This window comes from Moschus berezovskii, chromosome 21 (genome assembly GCF_049115385.1).
Source record: "Moschus berezovskii isolate FMDL1 chromosome 21, NW_MosBer_1.0, whole genome shotgun sequence".
Classification (NCBI taxonomy): Eukaryota; Metazoa; Chordata; class Mammalia; order Artiodactyla; family Moschidae; genus Moschus; species Moschus berezovskii.
The window spans coordinates 62,230,893-62,254,846 of record NC_142480.1 but is presented as its reverse complement, the minus strand read 5'-3'; the positions used below and the strand labels follow the sequence as shown (position 1 = coordinate 62,254,846).

At 51.7% G+C, this 23,954-nt stretch overlaps 1 protein-coding gene across 2 annotated transcripts in view; it reads left to right on the top strand.

The window, feature by feature from the left end:
• IGF1R (insulin like growth factor 1 receptor) overlaps positions 1-23,722 on the top strand; it is a 311,619-nt gene extending 287,897 nt beyond the window's left edge. For both annotated transcript variants that reach the window (XM_055417719.2, XM_055417720.2), the window contains 4 exons: positions 373-532; positions 3,493-3,622; positions 8,971-9,105; positions 16,540-23,722. In XM_055417719.2, coding sequence (XP_055273694.1) covers positions 373-532; positions 3,493-3,622; positions 8,971-9,105; positions 16,540-16,921 — 807 coding nt within the window. In that variant the 3' untranslated portion in view covers positions 16,922-23,722. The remainder of the gene's footprint in view (positions 1-372; positions 533-3,492; positions 3,623-8,970; positions 9,106-16,539) is intronic.
• The last annotated feature ends 232 nt before the right edge of the window (positions 23,723-23,954 follow it).

Below are 23,954 nucleotides of genomic sequence, written 5' to 3'. Positions count from 1 at the left end.
ACCGCCCCCTCCCTCCTCTTCCCTGTATGGACTTGAATTGTAGACATAAAAGGAAGACTTAGGCTAGTTGTAATTTGAGTATCCAGAACTCTTAACATCAGAAATCCTTGGCTTCGCTTTCAGTGCTGTTGGTCCCACCCTGGCACCAAAGGTGCTTGTCCGAGTTGTGCTAATAGGTGCCCCTCTCCGCGGCTCTGCGCTGGGTCAGAGGGCAGCGCCACGGCCTCCTTCTGAGCCACTCCTAGTTTCCTTACAGAATGCCTTGGGGTGCTCAGGTTGAACAAAAGAGGATGGACAAACCCTGAAAGAGTGTGGGGTGGGAAAAATTCCTAAATTCTCATGTGTATCTTTTTCTTTTTGACTCTCAAACAGAATAATCCAGTCCTAGCACCTCCCAGCCTAAGCAAAATGATCCAGATGGCTGGCGAGATTGCAGATGGCATGGCATACCTCAACGCCAATAAGTTTGTCCACAGAGACCTCGCGGCCCGGAACTGCATGGTGGCCGAAGATTTCACAGTCAAAATCGGAGGTGTGTTCTTAGCTTTTCAGATCTGAGCTAAAGTTGCACGTGTTTTAGGGACCCCGTGGGCATTAGCCTACCCGTGGAGAGGTCTTCCTATGCATCCTGTGACTGTAGAGGCTTGCTCTTGGGAGTCATGTGATTGTGTCCCATTGATAGTCAACCAGCCAGGCTGGCTCTAGTCTCGATGGCACATGGGCGCAGCGGTCCAGGCAGTGGGCAAGGGCGAGCTGAGGCCGTGATCCCTGCAGTTGCCTCTCCTGGCATTTGGGGCATTTCTCGGCAGAACAGTTTTAAGCACCAGTTCCAAAAATAGTTGAGAAAATGTCCTCAGGCGATTTTGACTTGGACCTAAAAGTCACCATCCAGACAACCAGTATGTCCTCCAGTTTTCCAGCTTACAAGGAGCGTTGTCTCCCCCACAGCAACCAGGGCTCCATGGAGTTTTCTAAGAGGTGAGATCCGCTGGGTGAATCCCATGCACAGAGCAGGAGTGGTGACAGGGAGGGCGTAATCCCTTGGCAAGGGAAGACCACTGCTCTCCAGGGTTCACACTTGAGCTGATCAGCCTCTGAGCTCTTGATCCTTGTGGTGTGTGCTGAGTTGCTTCAGTCTTTGTGACCCTCTGGGCTGCAGCCCTCCAGGCTCCTCTGTTGATGGGATTCTCCAGGCAAGAATACTGGAGTGGGTTGCCACGCCCTTCTTCAGGGGGGTCTTCCTGACAAAGGGATCCAACCGTTGTCTCTTATGTCTCCTGCATTGGCAGGCGGGTTCTTCAGCCCCACCTGGGACCTTTGTCGTAACCCTGACTTGGTATCTAACCAGCCTGCTCCTTAGAACCCTTGCCACTGCCCACCGTAACAGCAAAAATGTGGAGTGGGCTACATTTCTGGTCACTGGTTAGGAGTTTGTTTCAGCCTTTAGGCTTGATTTTAACTGTGGTCCTTGAATCTGTTTGATCAACACACATGTAACGTCAGGGCTGCTCAGGAACCACGTGCTCTTCCCACTGTGAGATGACAGTGGTTCAGAAAAATGCTAAATATTTATTCTGAGAAGCTGCAGGAAGACCCTACATTCAAAAACTGTTCAAAATTAGCCTCTGCCTAGCCCATGAACTGTCTGCTCTGGAAGTGCTCACCTTCCTTTAGCAGAGCTATGGGTTTTTTTATTTACACAGTGATTTTGAATGAATATTTTGACCCTTTGATGAAGCCTCTCTAGAATGGTTTCCCAAGTAGGATGTTTATCTTTCATTTGTAAGGAGCTTGAGGTGATGGATGGAGCTGTATCACAGAGCAAATATACTTGGCCATCAGTTACTCCATGTGTCCCTAGATTTGGCCCTTTGATGCCCCCGAGACTCTGAGAGGCTGTCCTGCCCGGGGCTCCCAGGGAAGACTCTGGCCACTGCTGGAGCTTCCTCTGTGTGCCCCCTCCCTTCTCAGCAGTGACTCAGACTATCCCCACACGGATGCCCACCAGCTCCCCTTCCCCAGCTGCAGGGCCGGGCAGCCGCTAACTAAACTAAAACCTGATTCTTCCACCAGCAGCCTCGAGGCTTGAGGCAGGTGTCCTAAGCTCTGTGAGCCTCAGTGTCTTGACCTCAGAAGAGGGCATGATTGCAAGAGAGCCGTGAGATTCTGGAGGGACAGTGCGGGCGGCCCAGGACGCCTCAGTGCCTGGCACGGGCACGTCCTAACTCCCTGCCGCTCCCTCGTGGCCCTGCCTGCCCCGCAGTGCCACTGAGAATGCCCCCAAGAGCTGTTCTTATGCCACTTGCCGCTGAGAGCCCAAATCAGCAAGGACTCAGTTTGCTATTTAACCAGGTGGCATATCTATAGTGACATTTTCTTTGTACTTGTGTTTTTCTTCCTGAAATTCGAACTTTTTCGAGTTAAGAAATAGTCTGTGCTCTTTTTCTGGGATTTTTTTTTTTTTTCTTTTTGTACAAGTAAAAGCAAATCCTCTAATTTGCATGTCAGTGGATTAATTTGGAGATAAGACTTCAGCTCTTCATTTTTATTCTTTACTAGGCTTCGAAAATGTTTTTCTAATACCCAGTGTCTGATGGATTACAAATACAGCAAGCAATTTTACCAGAGGCAGTTCAATGGCCCTTAGCATAGGACAAGGAAATTATGTTGGTTAGCGTCCAAGGAACTTTGTTCTCTGTGTTTGCTTTGCAGCCTTACCTCTTTGTGGCAGAGTTAGAAACATAAATGAACATTTTAAAAAAGAGAGCAGCCCTTTCTCCTGAGAAGGAGATGGAAGAAGCCCTGTAAGGAGAGGTTACATGATTGAGTGGAAAATCAAAATCTGACAAAGAAGCAATAATTTAGGATTATAAAGCAAGCCTGCCATCAAATATAATTATGTGACTTCTTCTAGAGTCATGGAAAATGGAAGACATTTTCAAAAATGAGTGGGAGTATTATGTTGAAAAACATTATCGAGTAATAGCTTCAGGGCCTAGTAAATAGCATCTCTTAGGCAGCTTGCTGTGGACTCTTTTCACCGTGAATTGGTACTCTCAATATTGTCCCCTTATTAGATGGTGAAACTACTTTCATTTCCTCTGATAATGAGGCAGTGCTACCAAGTAAATAAAAGTCAACATGCTCCTGGCTATTTGATCATGTTTTTAAACCGCAGATAAATGACCTTTGCTCTACACAGTATGTATTTTCCTGATAAACTATGGGTCTTGATCATTTGTAAGATGCCTCTCATTTAAAATGCAGTGAGGGAGCTAACTTTTTAACAGGACTACGGTATAAAAATATTTAAAGGCAGAGATGTCAGGGCGTTTGCTTGTCATGTGCCTCACTGAGCCTCACGGTTTCCGCCTCATCGGCGGGCAGCCCGGACCCCACACAAGCGTCCCCTCGGCCCGGCCGTCATCCTCGCCTCCGCCTCTGCCCTGCAGCGCTCGCCCAGGGTAACCTCAGGCTCTCTCCTCCTCACAGATTTTGGGATGACGAGAGACATCTACGAGACGGACTATTACCGGAAGGGGGGGAAGGGGCTGCTGCCCGTCCGCTGGATGTCCCCTGAGTCCCTCAAGGACGGAGTCTTCACCACGCACTCTGACGTCTGGTACGAGTCCTGTCCTGACCTCCCGTTTTCTGCTCCCCGTTGCTCGTGTCTGGCTTTGGCTGAGTGTGACGCGGGCTACCACCTCGTCATGGACACATGCCTGTTGTCAGTGGGTACTTGTGGGACCTAAAGACTTTGCAGGACCAATATCTTTTTCAGTGCTGAGCTGCTCACCAGGTCGTTAGGAGACCCAGAGACACAACCCCGGAGGCTGGGATGTGGGGACAAGCCAGAAAACATCACCTCTTTCGGCTTCATCCCCTGCTTGCCTTCTCTCGTTTTCTTTCACAATAAATAGATACCATGGGGGTGGGGGGGTAGCGGGGGATTGCTTCACCTAATTAAACCTTCAGATTGCAAACATTGCTTATTTTAGAGCCAAAGCTTGAGTCTTGATGTATTTTCCTCCTGGTCCCATCTGCTGTCTGTCCTCTTCCAGTGGGTCTTCCAGGGGGTCATCATTGTTGACCCAGGGATGGCGTGGAAAGCAAAATGCCCCCTTGGTCATGGTCGTCTCTCGGGGTAGGGAGTGTCAGCTGAGGATGCAGAAGGCTCCCCCTCGCAGTGTTTGTGGCAGCTCCTCAGCAGCCGTGCGGAGAGGTGGTCAGGTTCTGAAACATGACAGAGGTTCTTGGCAGGTGAAGGCCCTGGCACGTCTGCCTTCAAGAACGTCAGCTAGTTTCTTGGCTGTCCTCTTTGGAGATCCCGTTGCTGATGTGCTACAGAAATGGTAGTTGTTTACTCCAGCCATCGGAATGACCACACAGAGGAGTTATTTAAACAGTGACAGATGTCATTTTTTTTTTAACCTCTTGACCATTCACAGTTCAAGGGCCTTGGATCCTGTTTTGAAGACAGCTGCAAATTGAAAATAGCGTTTGAATATGACCCAGCAAAGCGTGATTGCTTCTTGAGCTCAAGTATGAGATCTGTTTTGCAGTCAGTCTGTTCAAGATGCGTCTCTCTTCATGGTCAAATCAAAGCACTCAACGCCATTTTTAGGTACAGAGATGACAGGAGGGGCAGGCCTGGGTCCATGCTGCATCTGTTTATTCTGGGATCCCTGCTTCCAACAACTTTGAGGTCAGCTTACAGGGAAATAAAATAGAAAACCACAGGAGCCAAGGACAACAGGGGCAGGGCAGAAAGATAAAACTAGAGTTGTTGATATCCCATAGGCTAAGTTTACCAAATTCTGGTTAGCGAGATTGTGACAAGCTGCAGCAAAGTGTGTTCATTGCCATTTTTCTCCCATTTGATGACATTGACATTATGAACCAAGAAGAAAAATATATATATACAAACAAGAGTAGGGATTTCATCTTCATTCCATTCACTGTTCAGGCTTTGGCAGTGCTTTAGCTTTTTTTTTTTTTTTTAATAGTCCTTGAGGATAACACTGGTAAGGTGGGTAGGCCAGGATGATGGAGAATATAGAGGGCTTCTCAGCGGCCCAGAATCTAAAGTGCTCCCTCTTGAAGGAATGAAAATAATTTCTGAGTGTATTCAGTGGCACAGAACAGTCACCCCTGCATAGTTAGAGTCTAGAAAGAAATGCAAAGAAATGTATTTGAAGGAGATATATCAGAATTTTAGGATAAGAAGGTGTTCTGAGGTCAGGACTGGTCCCCGAGCCCCATCTACAATGTCGTTTGATGGCTGGTTGTTGAGCTTCTGCTCACTTATTTCCCTGGTACTGCTAATTCCTCTCCCACAAGACAGACTGCCCTGATCCTTAAGACATCCTTGAGTTGGCAGGTCTTACTCATGCTGTGCTTCAGTTGGCCTCTTGTTGGTATCCCATTGGCCCTTCTCTCTGCAAAACAGTCCACAACCTGCTCTGGTTTTGATAAGACAGGCCTTGGAGTTACAAGGAAGTGGTCTCTTTTCTCTGCTTGAAACATCTCTGTGTTCCCCTGCTATTCTTGGAGACATTATCCCCAGGCCTTTGGGCGCTGCATTGTTCCTCCTGTAGCTCCCTTGTAGCACTGTGTCCCAGAGGAGTGGTTCCTTTGAGTTAGAAGACACAGGTGTGCCTTCTAGGCATGGGGGAAACCAAGCACAGGACTTGGGAGGTGGAACCCCTGCTTGAAGGCGTGTTTCCTTCCTGAGCAACCGGATGGCCCTACAACAGTCTTCATTTCCTGACTTACTGAGAAGCTTTCCAAATGGCCACAAGCATCCAGAGTCTTCTGCTCCCTCCTAGAGTTATTGGTTCTTCAGTGGCAAATTCACAGCCACAGGGTGTGTGTAGGTTTCCATTTGCTGGTGGGTGGGACCTTGACAGTTCATGTCCTGGTGTGAGGAGTGCTGACCTTAACCTGCACTGGAATTGATGTGAGACTCACACCAGGTTGTCCCTTCCTTGGGGAAGAAACCCCAATGCTCATAATTAGGAAAGCCTTCATACCAGTGTATTTGCCTAATGTGTAAGGATTAAGTGCACACAGTTCAAGGCTTGGTTTCATATGAGGCGTTGATGTCAAGTCACACTGTAAATGACCTGCTCCTAAAAACCTGCAGGCATTGCATATTTCTTAGTGTCTCTGGCTGTGTGGTCTTGGTCAAATCATGGCGCATCTGTGGACTTTGGCTGCTGGTCTGTGAGGTAAGGTCTATCTGGGGATGTCTGAGGAACCTCAGTAGATCTTTAAATGGCCCCTGTGACAGCTAGTGATGACAGAGAGGCACATTGGTGGTGGAGAGAGTGATGTTAGCCTCCGTAGCTTGGGACAGAAAAATGACTGAACTCAGCTAGTCATGTCCTATGCAGGACACCGAGACTCCAGCGCTGCATGGCGCTGACTGACAGGTGACACTGACATCCAACCAGAGTCGCTCCGGGGAGAGCCTGTGGGGAGAGCCGACTGTGTCACCTGCTGTGTTCCTCCATGGGCGTGACCTGATGTGGCCCAGGCACAGCGCTCAGCGCATGCAAGAACAGGGTGCTAGAGACACGGTCCTGGTCCCTGGTGAACGAAGTCTTGTGGAGAACAGGAAGTGACCCTGACAGGCTGAGATCATGGACCCCCTTCCCAGAAGAGCTGGAGTTGTGGGGCACCCTGCAGTATGGACTGTCCCCTGTGGAGCAGTGAGGAAGGGGTTCTTGGCAGTGGGGATGCTGGGGGCAGCCACTGTGGTGGGACGCGCTGAGTGCGTGTCGGGGACGGTGGGACTTCCTCGGGGGAGTCAGCTGGAAAGAGAGCGAGTGAGGCCCTGGCTGCTGTGTGAGGGGCTCAGGACTAGTTCTTCAGGCGCTGTAAGAACTTTCAAGGTTGTTGGGCAGCAGAGGGACCTAGAGCCATGTTTAAAGTGATACCTAGAGTGTAAAGCTCCACGAAGTATGATGTCGGTGCCAAGAAGGAGGTGTCCTGCAGGCCAGGTGAAGCAGCCATCTACACTGAGGATATGCTGGGGGCTGGAAGCAGGGGACCAGAGCTTTGGGCAAGTCTGAGCCTGCGTGGACAAGCCGTGGTGGTCCTCTGAGCGGGTGCAGGAAGGAAGAGCTCAGGGTACTGCCAGATGGGAAAGTGCCACAGCAGCGAGGCGAGAAGAGCAGGGTGACGAGACTGAGGTGAGACCCGTCCAGGTAGTGAATGCGGAGTGACCCGGAGCTGGGAGGGGGCGGCAGGCACTGAGGGCTCAGGGTGGCGCCACCCAGCAGGAGCTGGCACTGCCAAGGCGAGTGTGGAGCAGGAGGAGACGTGGCCCTGGGGGAGCTTCATCTTCAGGTGATTCTTGAGTCCAGGCTTGCGGTCAGTTGGGTGCTGTGGCCTTCAAGGCAGTGACCTAGGTGACTAGGCCAGTTCTGTCTGTGAGATCCCTCAACCCACACTGACGGGGAGCCACTGCCCTCAGCCGGGTCTGTGAACACCATGCTCAGGCCTTCAGCTTTGCTAGATGACTCATTCAATGTCAAGACTATTTCCTGGTCACTGAGGTTCGGAAAGACTTTGGGTGGGTGGATCCTCTGAGGACTAAAATTCTGAATGTCTGACATCTGCTCTCAGCATCAGTTTGAACGAAACCCCTTTGTTTGTGGACATTAGCTGAAGAGTCGAGTGCAGCATTCTGATGCAAAGTCCGTGGCCCTCCTAGCTCTGCTCGGCCGGTCCCCGGAGCTCTGGGCAGGAAGGGATGCCCCGAGTTTTCAGTGCGACTTTGCCCACACCCCGGTCAAGGTCCAGTCGGAAGCCGCTCAGGCTTGCTCTTCACTGCCAAGGGACCGTCTTTAGTCTATGGAAATGACCCGAAGGGAAAGGCACGTAGACCATGGAGAGTTTGTGCAAGATGGCGACGTGTGCTGGAGGCACTTCTGTTTTGCAGTTTACAGCACTGCCCTTTTGAGGGTCCTCGGTCTGAAGTTCCTGTGCGTGTGTGTATCTACATCAGTGTGCTTTCCAGCAGTGCTCAGTCACTCAGTTGCGTCCGATTCTTTGTGGCCCCACGGACTGCAGCTCACCAGGCTTCTCTGTTCATGGGGTTTCCCAGGCAAAAATACTGGAGTGGGTTGCCATTTCTTTCTCCAAGTAGTACGATCTTCTAAATCGACCGGCAGAGGCACATTCAAGGCAGATTGCACCTGAACCTGCTCCCCTTGCTGACTTGGTTCCTCGACTACCCCCTTCCCCCTTGGCTAAACTCTGGGCTGAAGGATTCTTCTGGTATGAGAGCCCTGCCCCAGCCAGTTCTGCCCACTGCTGTCCCCACCTGTGAGGCTGAACTCCCCTTTCCCCAGGCCCCCCTGAACCTATCACATCCCCATTGAGCTTTTCAACACCCCAAGGCCAAGCCTCCCAGCCCAGACCAGTGAGGTCAGTCAGGGGCCCGGGCACTGGTATGTATTAAGAACTCACCATGGGAGCCTGACTCGCAGCCTGCATTGAGAACCACGTAGGCAGAAGTTTCCAGGACAGGAAGTTTGTTGAACTGCTTGCTCATCCCAGGCGGCATTTGAGGCCACTAAATCACTAAATCCCCAGCCAGGCCTGGGGATGAACATTAGATTATCAGTGGGATAAAGCACATTTGGGAGACGTGGCCCTGCAGGGCCCTGAACTCCATTCACCCGGGGCTCCCATCAGAGATCAGGCACTCGTGGGCCATTCAAGGGCCCTGAACTCCGTTCACCTGGGGCTCCCATCAGAGGTCAGGCACTCGTGGGCCCTAAACACGCCGTCCTCTCAGCTGGCAGAGTCGTGCCCCCAGGGCTACCGCACACGAGGCAGCTGTTCCACACTCAGCCCACACCTGGCTCATGCCTGCCGTGCACTTAGTTGCCAGAAGGGAGAGGGCTCCCGGCCCCATCCTCCCTTTCCAAGCACCTCACGTTTCTTCTCTCCTGGCAGGTCCTTTGGGGTCGTCCTCTGGGAGATCGCCACGCTGGCCGAGCAGCCGTACCAGGGCCTGTCCAATGAGCAGGTCCTTCGCTTCGTCATGGAGGGTGGCCTTCTGGACAAGCCGGACAACTGTCCTGACATGCTGTACGTATGTGCCGGGTCCCTGCAGCCTGGCAGTGCCGGACTGGCCAGAGCAGTTGAGACGAGGGCTTATCTTAACAGAAGAACCTGGGCATTTGGGCTGGTGCCTTTATCCCACCCCATCTTCCTTAATCCTGGAAAGATTTTTGCAATGCAGTTTGCATTGCAATTTCTCAGGCCAAACGTCTTTGTGAAATACTTGACCAAAGCAATCCCTGCCAATCTTCTCCAGGCAGAGTTGTTTTAAAAAAAAAAAATGTAGCAACCTGACACTGATTCCTCTGAAGCCACAGTTCTGGGCTGCTCCCCAGCCATTGGCAGGGCTCCTCCAGGCTTCCGGGGGTGACCACAGACCTGCTACAGGATGCTGCCACCACCTGCGTCCCCCTCAGGTTTCTTCCCTGTTAGGTGTTTGCAAAAGTTGTAAAAAGTGTGAGGGGTGGGCTCCTGGTAACCTCCTCCAGCGGCCGTGCGGTCCGGGAGGCAGTTCAGGGGCCTCCTGGCCCACAGCTTTCTGTCCTGAGATTTGTCAGGAATGGGAAACAGTCCACCAGTCTCATGGGTCTCCCTGTGCAGTGTTCTAGGGGCAAGCCCCTCTGCCTATGGCGGTCAGTGCTGCTGAAGGTGTGAGGGTGCGCAGGTGTGCTGTGGTTGGGTCGTCAGGTCCAGACAGGCACGGGTGAGGAGCACTGGGCTTGCTTTCAACATGCATCTTAAGGCAGGGCTCACGATTTTCTGGATCCCGATAGGTGGGAGGTAGGCTACCACTAATATCTCAAGACCAATCCAAGAATTTTCCAGAAGTGCTTTTCAGGACAGGTTTGGCCTCACATTGGAAAGGACCCCAGAGGAATTGTTGGGCTGTTTCTCTGTCCACGTGGAAGCCCCCCTGCCCTGCCCCCATCCACATCTGCCGCCTCCCCGGCACCAGCCTCGAGTGAGCCCTGGCTCAGGGAATTGCCACATCGTGGTCGGGTGATGCATATGTGTGTCAGGCGCCGCACGGAGTGGGGACCAGGGAAACCAGCCCAACAGCTGGGAAGGCTCGGTTCACTTGGTCTCTCAAGGTTTACATGGATTGGGAAATGGGGATGCTGGGTCCTCTGCTCAGTGTGACAGGTTGAGATCAAGGTGTCAGCCCAGCTGTGACCATCTGGGGCTCAGGGGCTGCCCTCTCCCAGGCCCCTTCAGGCTGTTGTCAGGAGTCGGCTCCTTGTGGCTGTAGGACTGAGGTCCCTGGGTCTGGCTGGCTCCCAGCTCCCAGTCCTTGCCACCACTGCCTGCACTCCCCGCCATGAGCTGCTCACAGCAAAGCAGCTTTCTTCTTCACAGCCAGCAAGAGGACTTCCTCTGCTGCTGTTGACATTTTTTTTTTTTTTACCTAATTAAGTCACATCCATGCTGGGTAATCTCCCTTTTGATTAACTTACAGTCAGTTATTAGAAGCCTAAATGAAGGAGTGAGACCTCATCATGTTCACAAAGTCCCTCCCACGCAGGTGAGGGGATCATTCAGGGAGTTTGCAGCAGGGGCAAGGGATCTTGGGGACCATCTTAGAATCTGACAGCTTCAGCCTGGGAAGCAGAAACTGTTGTCCTGGCAATACATCAAGGTTTTGGTTTTACTCTAAAGCACATTTAGTGTAGCTTCCAAGACTGGATCCCTAAGCTCCAGGTAGAGCGTGGGAGGGGTGTGTGGGGTAGGGGTGTGTGGGGGTGTGGGGGTAGGACCTGTTCTCCTGGCTCCGACTGTGCTGCTGCTTTGAGAGAACATTAGCTGGGCATCCTACTCCTTAGCTGCTACCTCTGAGCATTTGCTCAGCCAAAGCCTGTTCTGTCTCTAGGACAGCTTCCATGGAGTTAAGAAAGAGGCCAGAGAATGCCACTTCTCAGGCGGCCGTGCATCAGGGGGCACCAGGCATCCCGGATCCCTCACCAACAGACTGCCTAGTATAGCATCTTCAGACTTTGGGACCCAAAGTTGGAAGAGACTCAAACAGTCACTCAGTGCATTTTTTTGCCCCTCACGGAAACTCTCCCTCTTCTGCTCTGTTATTATTATTATATTTAGTTGCAGTATAACGTTATCTGAAACCTAACAGTTTAAGACAACAGTAAGCGTTTATTATCTCTCAGTGTTTCTGGAGGTCAGGGAGCCAGGAGCAGCTTAGCTGGCTGGCTCTGACCAGGGGTCTCCTGAGGCCACAGTCTGGCTGGCAGCCAGGGTTGCGCTCATCTGAAGGCTTGACTGGGGCTGGGATCCACATCCAGAGTGGAGCACTCACCGCTGGGTGCCACGTGAGGCCTCAGCTCCTCTGGGATGCTGCTTGAGTGTCATCACGTGATGCAGCTGGCTTCTCCTAGGGCAGGGCTCAGCAAGCCTTTTCTCCAGGAGGACATATTGTAAGTGGCAGGTAGGAAATGCTTTCGGCTCTGTGGCCCCTGCGATCTCAGCTGCAGTTGCTCGCCTCAGCTGTTTATAGGAGTGGTCAGAGACATCAGAGGGACAGGCATGATTATGGTCCAGGAAAACTTGTTGTCTGGATCCTTTATTTGAATTTCACATGGCTTTTGTTTTGTCACAAAATATTGTTCTTCTTTTATTTTTTTTCCAACCATTTATTGATACAGATAGAAAAACCATCTTTAGCTCCCAGGCCTTGCAGAATGAGAGAGCAGGCCAGATGTGGCCCGTGGGCCTGGATCTCGCCTGCCATGCCTGAGGGCAGTCGCTCCCATGGCAGAACAGAAGCCACGCCCGGTGTTCCTTATGGCCTGGAAGTCCCGCTCTTCGGTGTCCAGCACTTGGTGTGGGCTGTGTCTGATGTGAGGGAGATTCTCTGAGGCGTGGCCACCAGGACATGAGGGTCTCGGAGGCCAGCATCACGCCCGACTGGTGACTGCCCTCCACTTGGAACAGTGTAGCCACAGCACTGTTGGCAGCCCGTGAGAAGAACACGGAAGCCCGTGTTCTTCCTTTAGAACAAAAGCATAAGCAATGGACTTTGAGGAATGATGCCCACTGGATTTGCATGAGCGTGTCCGGTGCCAGAAGAGAACCGAACACTAGAAGTGGTGGTGTGTTAGCAGGCGTAGAAGCAGTCCAAGAAAGCAGGTGTGAGCTTTGTGTGGTTTGGGGGTGGTGGGAGGAGAGACACTGTTCCTGAGCTTTCTCTTTCTTTGACTTGAGTCGTCATTGTCTCTGAGAAACTTGTGGGCCGCCTGAAGCTGATCTGCCCCCAGGTGATGAGAGCTTTACTATAATTTAATATGCCTGGGAAGCAGCCCCCCTGCCCTGGGAAAGGCAGCGCACTTCCTGTTCCCAGCCTGGAGTGACAAGGAAACGTACATGGCGCGGTTACTCTGGGATATTAAATATATACTTCAGGAGGCCTTTCTGCCCTGCCAGTCAGAACCCCCTTGGCAAACTTTCTCCCTTCTAAGAAAGAGCGAGAGGAGGCAAGTTGGTTTCATAGAGAGTATCTGTGTTGTCTTTCTGAATTTATTGATGTGCTTAGGTGAGGAAGACATGTTCTGGGAGATGGGGTTCTTTTATTACAAAACTGAAAGAATGACTCTGTTTTTCCCACGGGAGAGGAAAGTCACTGAGCCCTTGGGAGCTGCCTGAAAGCCGTGCTGGGCCCCACATGGGAGAGAGCTGTGTGCTTCAGTTTTGTGGTTCTGGGGATGTGGATGGCACCCACAGGGTAACCGGGCAGGTGTACACGGGCTGCTGGGGGACCTCAGCTCGGCGTCTTCACTCGGCGACACCAAGCAGTCACTGGCTGTTCTGAGCAGCCAGCAGTCCTGATGCCCTCCAGAGAACGGGCGCCCGGCTTCAGAGGAACGGCATCAGGGACGCAGTGTGTCCAGGCCCGTGGGGCTCAGCCCTGAGATGCAGTGTGGATCGCTTAGCACAGGGTGGAGACCGATTGGCCTGCGGTTCCTAGACCTTGTCTCGTGCTCAGGCCTCCACATCAGCCGCCAGTGTCCCGGAGCCCCTCCGAGCACGTGCTCGCTGCTCTGGCCTGGAGCTGGGGCTGCGGGGAGCGGTCCCCACTCCCAGCCGGCCCCGTGACTGAAAGGCCGGGACACGGGCGGAGCAGCGGCAGGCGCCAAGCGTGCTCTCTGCCCACGGCCCCCCAGATCGCACAGCTGGACCTCTGCCAGGGAGGCCTTCAGGGTGTGCCATTCAGAGAGGAGTTTGAGTTTCTCAATCCAGAGTCCTCAGCTCACGAATGAGTCTGAAGCAAACTCGGTAGACTCTGGTTGTTTTGCAGTTTTCAAGCACGGTTTTTCCCTATTGCTGACTGTTGGAGATCCCAGGCCAGTTGTGTGGGAACCGAGCGCTTGAGTGGGACGCAGACAGGCTGGGATGGCACTCATGCCCAGAGAGCCTGCAGCTGCTTCCCCAGGGATGAGCCCCGCCTTCAATCTCTGCCCTGAGACAAAGGAATGTGGACTGCCCCTGCCAGCCGAGGAGTGGGGCAGGAGCCTGAGTGTTCAGGGAGGCGAGGAGGGGTGCTGTGAGCCCCGCAGGTCCTCTTTGGAACGCTGTCTCTGTCATCACGGGGACAGCGGAGGCCGCTTTTGGAGGGTGACCACAGCCTGCCCACACACGGCCGGGCCGAGGGTGGGGTGGAGACAGCGAGTGGCCTCCGCAGGCACCCAAAGGTGGCGGCTCCATCTGGTCCTGCCCAGGTGACGGCCACGCACACGTGCGCCTCCCGTGCAGGCATTCAGTGCAAGACGGCTCCTGCTCCCCAGAGCCGACCAGTTGTTAAAAAAAAAAAAAAAATCTGCTTTTTTTAAAGAGGAGTTTTATCAGCTCATAAATTCTTCTAGAATCTACTGGAAAGTTTTCTTGTGGAGATAGCGTAAACAAGGTCTTGAATCTCGCTGAATGAAAAAAGACTGCCTTTCATGGGCAGCACTGCACGGCCGTGGCTCTGGAGAGGTTCGGACACTGTCATGTGGCTTGTTGGTGCTGATGTCACTCACAGGCCTCCTCCCCTGCGGGGGGCTCTCCTCAGCCCCAGGCTGAGGGGCCTGGAGCCAGGATCCATCACTGTGTCCTTAGCCCTGGCTGCGCTTCTATTCAGGGATAAGTCAGTTGGCTAGAGAGGAAATCACAGCTGAGCCATGGAGAGGCATGTCATGTATTTATAGCTCTTTATTTTTTTTTCATGGGGGGTGTCAGTCCTTTTTCATAGGAAATGATGGAGGTGAGGATATGGAAGGGGGCTCATTTGCCATCTGACCTAAGAACAAGCCGCCAGTTTATCTGCAAAGCCCCCGTGACACCTGTGACTGTCAGTGGACGGCCAGGAGAGGGGGCCGGGGCAGGACTGGTTTCTCTTGTTGAGGCTGAGAGCAAGTTTCTCATTCTCAGGTTGGTGGTGGCATTCAAAGTGCAAGCAGGTCATTCGTGAGACTTCCATGCTTGCTCCACCCTCACACATTTGTGGATCTATAAAATGGGGCTTTATCATGATACACACCTTCCGAGACCCATGCAGAGTAATGCCGTATACACCCATAAAACTCCCGAGAGCATTGGTCGACTACCGTGAGGTTAGCGTCCTGACCTCGTGTAGGTGGTTTAGTTGGGAGGGGAAGAAGTAGTCTTCCTATTTTGACTAGCTCTTTCTCCACTAGAGCAGAGGTGGCAAGCTTTTTCTGCCAAGGGCCACATGGTAGAGCTCACAGGCCAGACCATTTCAACTACTCGTTCAGCTCGTACAACTACTGGTTTGAAAGCAGCCACAGACCATATGTAAACAAACGGGTGTTTCCATCTCAGTAAAACTTGATTTACAAAAGCAGGCAGCCGGCCTCTCTCCGGGTCCCACCCTCACTCAAGGTCACATCCTCTTCTCTCTGACTTGACCTGACACCCTTCTCCCCAGGTCTTTCAAGGTGCCTGGCGGGTGGACCTGGGAGCCTTCCTGTCCCCTTGGGCTTTCTGTTTTTGAAATGTTCTCCGAGGCCAGACTCAGGTCTGTCAAGTGTCAGCCTGAGGCTGGAAGCCAGTTTGGGGCGCGGTGAGCTTCCTAGATGTGGGGAGTTCCATTTGGCCATTTTTATTGAAAAGTATCTCATTAGCCAGAAGTTTTGAAACAAAACATAAAACAGTTTCTGGTGAGAAAACAAGTGGAAGGGAAGGCACTCTGGTCTCCATGAGAAAAGGCTGCCGTCTCCTCAAAGCCTCCTCCATGCTCCTGGCAGCCTGGACCTCTGTTCAGCCACCTCCCGTGTGCCTGGAAGTCTGCGTAGCTGGAGCCCTCTGCATGCCGGGAGAATGAGGGGTGTCCCTCCTCCCGCAGCTGTGCTGAACCGTTGTCAGAGCCTATTCCTGGCTTTTTCCCTGTGCAGCCGCCTGTACTGGGGGCTTCGGCCCCGATGCTGGGCCAGTCCCTGTAGCCACGTGACGCCGTGGCTTCCCAGGTGCCCTCTCTGCCCGCCTTGGGCCTGAGCAGGGACCCTGGCCCCAGGCTTTTTCATCTGGCTCCAGGCCCCGCTCTCGCTGGGTTCAGGGCAGCCCACCTCCCAGGCTGGCTCTGCCGCCTTGGGGCACACTGCGTGCAGCCTGAGCCCCGGCACTGGAAGGGAGCCGTGCGCCCCTTCTGTTGTGCAGCCTCACTGCCTGGCACTGCCTGTCCTCAGTTCTCTGCCAGTGGCCCCTGCGCCCAGGAGGAAGCTTGAAAACAGCGTGGGTAGAACTGAAGGAGAGAGCAGTGTGGGGAAAACTGATCGCTGCTCAGCCTCCTTAGCGTTCTAATTCTAGAAATGGTGTTTATCCAGTGGCTGCAGGAGATGCTTCAGATAGAAGGCTGGTTTGCATTTTATGTAAATACGTGTAATAAGAGGCTTTTGTGGGTGGCTCAAACACCTACAAAGAATCCGCCTGTAATGTGGGAGACCCTGGGTTCCATCCCTGGGGAAGATCCCCCAGAGGAAGAAATGGCAAACCCACTCCAGTGTTCTTGCCTGGAGAATCCCATGGACGGAGGAGCCTGGTGGGCTACAGTCCACAGGGTGGCAAAGACTAGGACACGACTGACACTTTGGCTTGTAATAACAGATTCTGTGTGGGATCTGTATTTGTCCCTCTCGGGATGCGAGAGTTAGGATTGAGTCCGGCTTGTGGGTGAAGTGACTGCAGTGGTGGACATAAGTCAGGAGAAGCTGAAGGCTACCTGTGTCAGATACAAGTAAATACTCTACCTGTGTCATAGAGCTACAAAGTAGATACTCTCCTGTGTCATAGAGAGAGAAGGTAGATACTCTCCAGTATCATAGAGACAGGGTAGAGACTCTCTGGTGTCAGAGACAAGGCTGGGCTGACACTGCCTGCGGCCTGCCCGCTGCGCGCGGTGTGGCCGGGCCACGCGGCCCGCGCCCTCCGGCGGGGCCCACCTCTGCCGTCTCCCCGCAGGTTTGAGCTGATGCGCATGTGCTGGCAGTACAACCCCAAGATGCGGCCCTCCTTCCTGGAGATCATCAGCAGCGTCAAGGACGAGATGGAGGCAGGCTTCCGGGAGGTCTCCTTCTACTACAGCGAGGAGAACAAGCCGCCGGAGCCGGAGGAGCTGGACCTGGAGCCCGAGAACATGGAGAGCGTGCCGCTGGACCCCTCGGCCGCCTCGGCCTCCCTGCCGCCGCCCGACAGACACTCAGGACACAAGGCCGAGAACGGCCCGGGCCCAGGCGTGCTGGTGCTGCGGGCCAGCTTCGACGAGAGGCAGCCCTACGCGCACATGAACGGGGGCCGCAAGAACGAGCGCGCCCTGCCGCTGCCGCAGTCCTCCACCTGCTGATCCGGAGCCCGGCCGTGCACACAGGAGCGCGCGCGCCGGCAGGGGTGGGGAGAGTGTTCACAATCTAGTCACAGCTTCCTGTACCTCAGTGGATCTTCAGAGCTGCCATGGCTGCCCACAGGAGACGGCTTCTCTGCAGTAAACACATTTGGGATATTCCTTTTCTCGATATGCAAGCCGCTTTTTATTTCCCTACCCAAACCCTTAACTGACACGGGCCTTTAAGAACCTTAATGACAACACTTAATAGCGACACTTGAGCATCAGGTCTGCTCTCTCCCTGTCGCGCTCTCTCTTCATACCTTTCTCTTTCTTTCTGCTTCTTGATGGAAACACATTTGCGGCAAGCCCAGGCGGGACGCCCTCCGCTTCGGATTGAAGCGGGGGCTGCCCGTCTGTGGCCCCACGTTGCCCTGAACACACCTGCCGGTCACCGTAGGTCTTTATAAAAAAACACATGGAGACGGGATTTTTTTAACTGTGTCTTTAACATTTTTAGGGACATACGAAATTTACAAAGGGCCATCGTTCACCCAAGGTTGTGACCATTGTTAACGCTGCCAAATTCTGCCAAAACCCCAACTTTTGCCCCTCAGCACCCCCACACCGTTCTCTCCTTTCCGGAGGCCTGGGCGAGCCCAGAGCTAGTCCCTCGTCAAGGGCCGTGCTGCTGCCGCCCTGCGCCCGGTCGTCCCCGGTGTTCCGAGTCTGGCGTTCACACAGGTCCGACGGCTTCTGACGTGGTTATGATTTGGGGGCACCGGACAGAATGAGACCCGCACTCAGTGAGGATGGGAGAAGCCGGCCTGGCTTCCCCACGCCCCCTTTCTGCACCCCCACCTTCCAGCCCCCCAGGAATTCTGGAGGCAAACAGGCCCTGTCGGGAGTCTGGAAGACAGGCTTTGGGTAAAGGTCGTCTACGAGCCAGTCTCCTGCCCCCACCCAGCCCCCAAGGACGCAGATGGGAAGGGGTTGCCAGGGACTCAGCCCAACTGTTCATGCAGGTTTGCAAGGAAAACAATTCCAACACCACCACAACAGTGCGAAGAAAAGCAGTAAATGGATTCAAGCATTCTAAGCTTTGTTGACATTTTCTCTGTTACTAGGACTTCTTTGTGGGTCTTACAGTTCTATGTTAGACCATGAAACATTTGCATACACATCGTCTTTAATGTCACTTTTATAACTTTTTTACGGTTCAGATATTCATCTATACGTCTGTACAGAAAAAAAAAAAAAGCTGCTATTTTTTTTGTTCTTTATCTTTGTGGATTTAATCTATGAAAACCTTCAGGTCTACCCTCTTCCCTCTCTGCTCACTCCAAGAAACTTCTTATGCTTTGTACTAGAGTGCGTGACTTTCTTCCTCTCTTCCCAGTAATTGATACTTATATAACATAATTTGCCATGAACTGTTTGATGCCTTTTTATAAATACATAGCCCTCCCTGCTCCCCTGCCCCGTTAGTTCTGTTCTACCCGTAGGCTCTGTGGGCAGAGGCTGGTGAGGGGTGCTGGAAGGAAGGCGGGTGCCTGCCCGGAGCCTCACTCCCCAGCCTGCCCTCACACAGCGTCTGAGTCTGTTAACAGTGCAAGACGTGACACAAACTCAGGTCAGAAGAAAAGGTCGAATATGCCGCACATCCTCCTCCGGTGTCGGCACTCCCCGTGGCAGGCCCAGCTTCTCTGTCCCTTGCCTTGGTTTCGGTTGTGACACACATATATCTATTTTTTTAATTCTTGGGTACAACAGCAGTTTTCACTGCAGACACTAGGCATTTGGATTACTATTTTTTTTAAATGGCTATTTAATCCTTCCATCCCATGGAAAACAGCTGCTGAGTCCAGGGGTGCAGCGGCGCGCGCTCCAGCGGGCTCGTCTACAGCGTCCCGCCGCCACCCCGCCCCGCGACCGGACCTACCTGTCTTTAGAACCCGAGACGCCCCAGGGCAGGGCCCCCCGCCCCCCCGGCGCCGCTGGGGAGTGGGGCGCATGGGCGGTGTCCTCATGGAGCCGCCAGCAGCCCCTCGCCAGGTCCAGGTCGGGACAGCAGGCGCGGGGTGAGGACCGTGCACCCTGCCTGGGGGACCGGGGGGCCTGGCCCAGGGGAGGCGTTCCCCGGCCAGCAAGCCGAGCGCTCGAAGCCCGGGTTCTCCTTTTGTTTAGTTTTTAGCACTTCTCACCAGAGTGATGACAGCACAAGAGTTGCTTCTGGGATGGAAATGTTTAAATTATGAGTAAGAACAAAGCTATACCGTATGATGACTGCTAGTTGCGACTGGAGATTAAACACAAAAAAAGAAAGTTGGTAGTGCTTTTTTGCTTGTCAGTAGTTTCAGTCCCACGATTTCCTCTAGTCTCTGTCCCATAGTTTTTCCCTTAAAAAAATGAGAAAAAGAAAAAATTAAGGTATTATATGTAGGAGTTTTAATTTATTTTGTGATACCAGTTTCAATCACTGTAGAGAAGCCCCCTTATGAATTTAAATACTGAGAAAAGGGTTTGTGTGTGTGTGCGTGTGTGTGTGTAAGACAGGACAGTTTAGGGGTTTTTGTTTTTTTCTCCAAACATTTATCTACCTCACTCTTATTTTTTATATGTGTATATATAAAAGGAGTACATCTCACATTTCTCAGCACCTGACAATATGCCGTTGATACTGGTAACCTCATGCACACCACAGGCCGTACACACCAGGTGACGCAGGACGAGGCCAGCCTGTATCCCGGGGTCACAGCAGCACGAGCTCACCTCCCCACTTGCCTTTCTCTGCGACGGCTCATTTGGCGTCGCTCCTGTTCTCCTCCTGACTCAGTTTCCCCAGAGGTGGGGAGGGGCCTGGCAGGCTGTCTTGGAAACCAGCTACTCCGTGCAGACTGGGGGAGGGGCGGTGGCTGCCAGTCCGGGGACCAGGCCGAGCCAGGGTCCCCACCACCCCTGTGGCCACGGGGTGGCCGCTGGGCCCTCAGCCGGGTCAGCCCAGCACCCCCTGCGGCCACGTGGGCTCCGAGAGCCGGGCCAGCGCCTCCTACTGCGGGCTCTCGATCTGGTGGTGCCAGCCCCAGGTAGGGTGTACGGAGAAGAGCCCCCGCCTCCCTGGCCAGGCTGCTGTTTCCACCTCGCCCTCACCTCCTTCCCAGGGGCAAACAAAGACGTACCAAACCTTTGGACTGGAAGGGGCTGTGCCTCCCTGCTGCCGCTGCTCACGGGCAGACGGCGCCCCCTCCAGCAGCTGCTCTCACAGGCACTGGCGTTTCATCTGGGAAATGCAGTGGAGGGGGGACTCTCCCCAAGTGTGGCGGCTCCTTTCTGCTCCCAGGGCGGTAGTTGTGCTCAGGAGCTCCTCTCTCCTGCTGGAACACCCCTCTCCTTCCGCAAGTCCCCTGGCATCTTAAGGTCATTGAGAAGTAGTGTCTGATCAGGGTTTCCCACTTCCACACTGTAGGTGACCCCATGGAATAGTGGCCTCTCCTCCGTTTTGCACGTACCCACCGGTTTCCACAACTGGATTTCTGCAGATCATTCAGCTGGTTATAAGGGTTTTGTTTAAACTGTCCGAGTTGTTGGTGTCCCTTTTTGTTTTATGTAGATGGTTTTCCTTTAAGTAGAGAGAAAACACTAACAGTATAGTGCCCATCATAACAAATGCTTCAGAAACACTTAAATAAAAGAGAATTTTTTGCTTGTGTGATGGTGCAGTCCTTTTACTGGACCAAACCGCCCACCTTGACTCTACCAAGGCGTCATCTGTCCACAGTTCTGGCCTGATTTTACGCTCATTTCCCCGCCTCTTCTTGGTTCCTTCCTTTGTATGCTCCAAATAACTTAAGCTGAGTTGTGGCATTCTCCACGCAGCCTCCTTCTGACAGCAGCTCGCACTGCTTGACGTGACGTGAACCACTGAGGCACATCATTGAATTGATGTGAGCATTAAAACCTGATCACACACAGCCCTTCCCTGAGGCAGCAGGAGCTGGTGTATGCTGGAGACGTTGAACTGCAGCTGGGTGAGACCCAGACCACCCCAGGACTCCCTTAGAGGATGTCCTGACATTTGACACAGTTGGAATGAGCTTCCTCCTTGGAAGAGAGAAGACCGTGTTCATGGCCCACACTGGCCTTTCCTTCCAGCCAGTTTCTTATGACTTGGAACAATATTTCAATAATAGGAAAAAAAAAAAAGGTTATTGTGGAACTACTCAATGGGAAAATGCTTGGCATGAAGTGGTGTGTTTTCAGTTGGGTAACAGATGTCAGAGCCAAGTATGATGCCAAACTCTAGGCCAGTTTGTTCCACTGAAGCCTCTTTCTCAGCAGCCCATCTCTGCTGGCAGGTGGCTGTACGGGATAGAGGCCGCTGTTAAGACAAGGTCACACGTAGCTCAGAGCAATGAGAAGGCTAGGATACTTGGTCCAAGGTCCTCAGCTGTCACTGTTGGGTCCTCCGACCAGACAGTGTCAAAGGCAACTCTTTCCAGAACACAGGCACCCTCCAGTTGACAGTAAAGCTCCATGGTATGCCTTGGCCCATTCCAGAAGTCCCAGAAATGCATTTAAGGTTTGGGGTTTGTTCTTTTGTTAATATTACTTTTGTGTTTGTTGGCTGTCTTTCCATTTCCTGGGCTAAGCAGCATTGGGAGACATGGCCCAGAGATCCACTCTTTAAGAACCAGTGATGAAAATCAAACTCTTAACTCCACTCTGACATAGTGGGTGGTACAGATGAGAACGTCAAGAGAGGATGTTGCTTAGATTGAACCTCTGTTGCCAGAGATGCTGAAGATACAGACCTTGGACAGGCCAGAGGGTTTCATTTTTGGCCTCCAGCTTAGATGACTAGTTAGCCATTTAGAGAAAAAGCAGATGAACACTTCTTGATGGTGGAATGAGGAGGTGGCAGGAAACCATTGTAACAGGGATCGTGAATGGCATGGAGAGAGGAAAGCGTGAGCAGAAGGTACAGGGCTTGGAAGAAGTGTGGGCTGTGCTTGGAACTTGATGGTTTCTGAAGGTATCAGACCACATCAAGGCTCAACAGTCATCCATGGGCATTTGGTGTCAACAGATAAACCTGACATCCTACTTTGGAAACTGTTACTGTGGAGTTCAGTCAGATTGTTCAAGAACACGAACTGCATCGCACCCGTCAGCTGTCAGTTCTGGGGCATGACTTTAGGGTTTTGTTTTATTTTGTTTATGCAAGAACATAATGATCACTCATCTGTATGTCCACGTTTGTGTGTGTCCACATCCTTCTGGTAAACATCCTTGTGATTAGTCACTCATTAGCGTTTTCAATAGGGCTCTTAAGTCCAGTAGATTACGGGTAGTCAGTTGACGAAGATCTGGTTTACAAGAACTAATTAAATGTTTCATTGCATTTTTGTAAGAACATAGAATAATTTTATAAAATGTTTGTAGTTTATAATTGCTGAGAATAATTTAAAGACACTTTTTTTCTCTGTGTGTGCAAATGTGTATTTGTGATCCATTTTTTTAGGACACCTGTTTACTAGCTAGCTTTACAAGATGCCAAAAAAAGAATTTTTCCCTGACCCAAGCCGTGGTTCACCCTCTTTCCCCCCATGCTTTGTGCCCTAGTTTATAACAAAGGAATGATGATTTAAGAAGTAGTTCTGTATCTTCAGTATCTTGGTCTTCCAGAACCCTCTGGTTGGGTAGGGGATCATCTTTTACTGCTCATTTCCCTTTGGAGTGTAGCTACTTTAACAGACTGAAAGAACCTCATTGGCCAAGCAAATCGCAGAGGTGTTGCAGCCCAGCGGTGCCGTGGCACCATCCACATCTGGTTGGGTTGGTTGGTAGCTGTACTGTTAGGCGGTGCCTCGAGATGGAGGGACTCCATCGCATCACGCATGGTTTTCACAATGAGCACAGCACTCAGACTGCCACAGGAAGATGGTAATTCTGGCGCACGCAGGCCATTTGCTTCCATGCCTCATATCATGATTAATGCTTTGCTATGATAAGGAAGAGACCCTATTTTTATTTGAGGCAGAACACCAAACATAGATGTTTTTCAATAGAAAGCAAACTCTTTTTAATAAAAACTACACACATTCAAGATCTTTTTTAAGTTTGACTCCATTGCTTCCTGCTCTCAGTGGGTTATTGGCCATATCAACACAGCTCCACAAAATCCCCATCCCTGAAAACACCTGGGTGTTTTGTGCTACATGAGAGAAAGGTCCAGAAACAATTTGGGTTTTGTTTGCAACTTTTCCTTTGGATGTTTGGTGTTGCGCAGACGCAACCACAGGTGATGGATGCTTGGCAAAGACACCTGTCTGCTTTCTAAGCCAGTGAGGTTGAGGTTGGGGTTTGCCAGAGTTTGTCTACCTCTGGGACAAAAAAAAAAAAAAAATCAAACCAGAAGGCACGATGGAATAGATGCATCGCAAATAATGCATTTTCTGAGTTTTCTTGTTTAAAAAAAAAGTTTTTAAAAAAAAAAGTAAAAAAATTAAAAAAAGGTAATAACATGGCCAATTTGTTACATAAAATGACTTTCTGTGTATAAATTATTCCTAAAAAATTCCTCTGTTTATATGAAAAAATCAGTAGATGAAAAAAATTTCAAAATGTTTTTTTGTATATTCTGTTGTAAGAATTTATTCCTGTTATTGCAATATACTCTGGATTCTTTACATTACCGAAAAAAAAAGAAACTGTCTATTTTGAATGGCTGAAGCTAAGGCAACTTTAGTTTCTCTTACTCTGCTTTTTTCTAGTAGTTTAAGTACTACATGGTTTAAGTTAAATAAAAGAATTCTGTATGCATTTTGGTCTCTGATTTTGCCCCTCCCTGCAGTTCTGAGCAGGGAGGCTGGGCTACGGGTACCGTGTGTGTTCGCCCACGTCCCTGGGAGGTGTTCTGCGTGAAGGCTTTGCCCCGTTTCTGACAGCTGGATCTTCTCGGCATGCAAACTGCGGGTGAACAGGAAAACTATTCTCTGCATTACATCAGCCAGAAGAAAATTTGAATTTCTATAAGATATAGATATCTGTACTT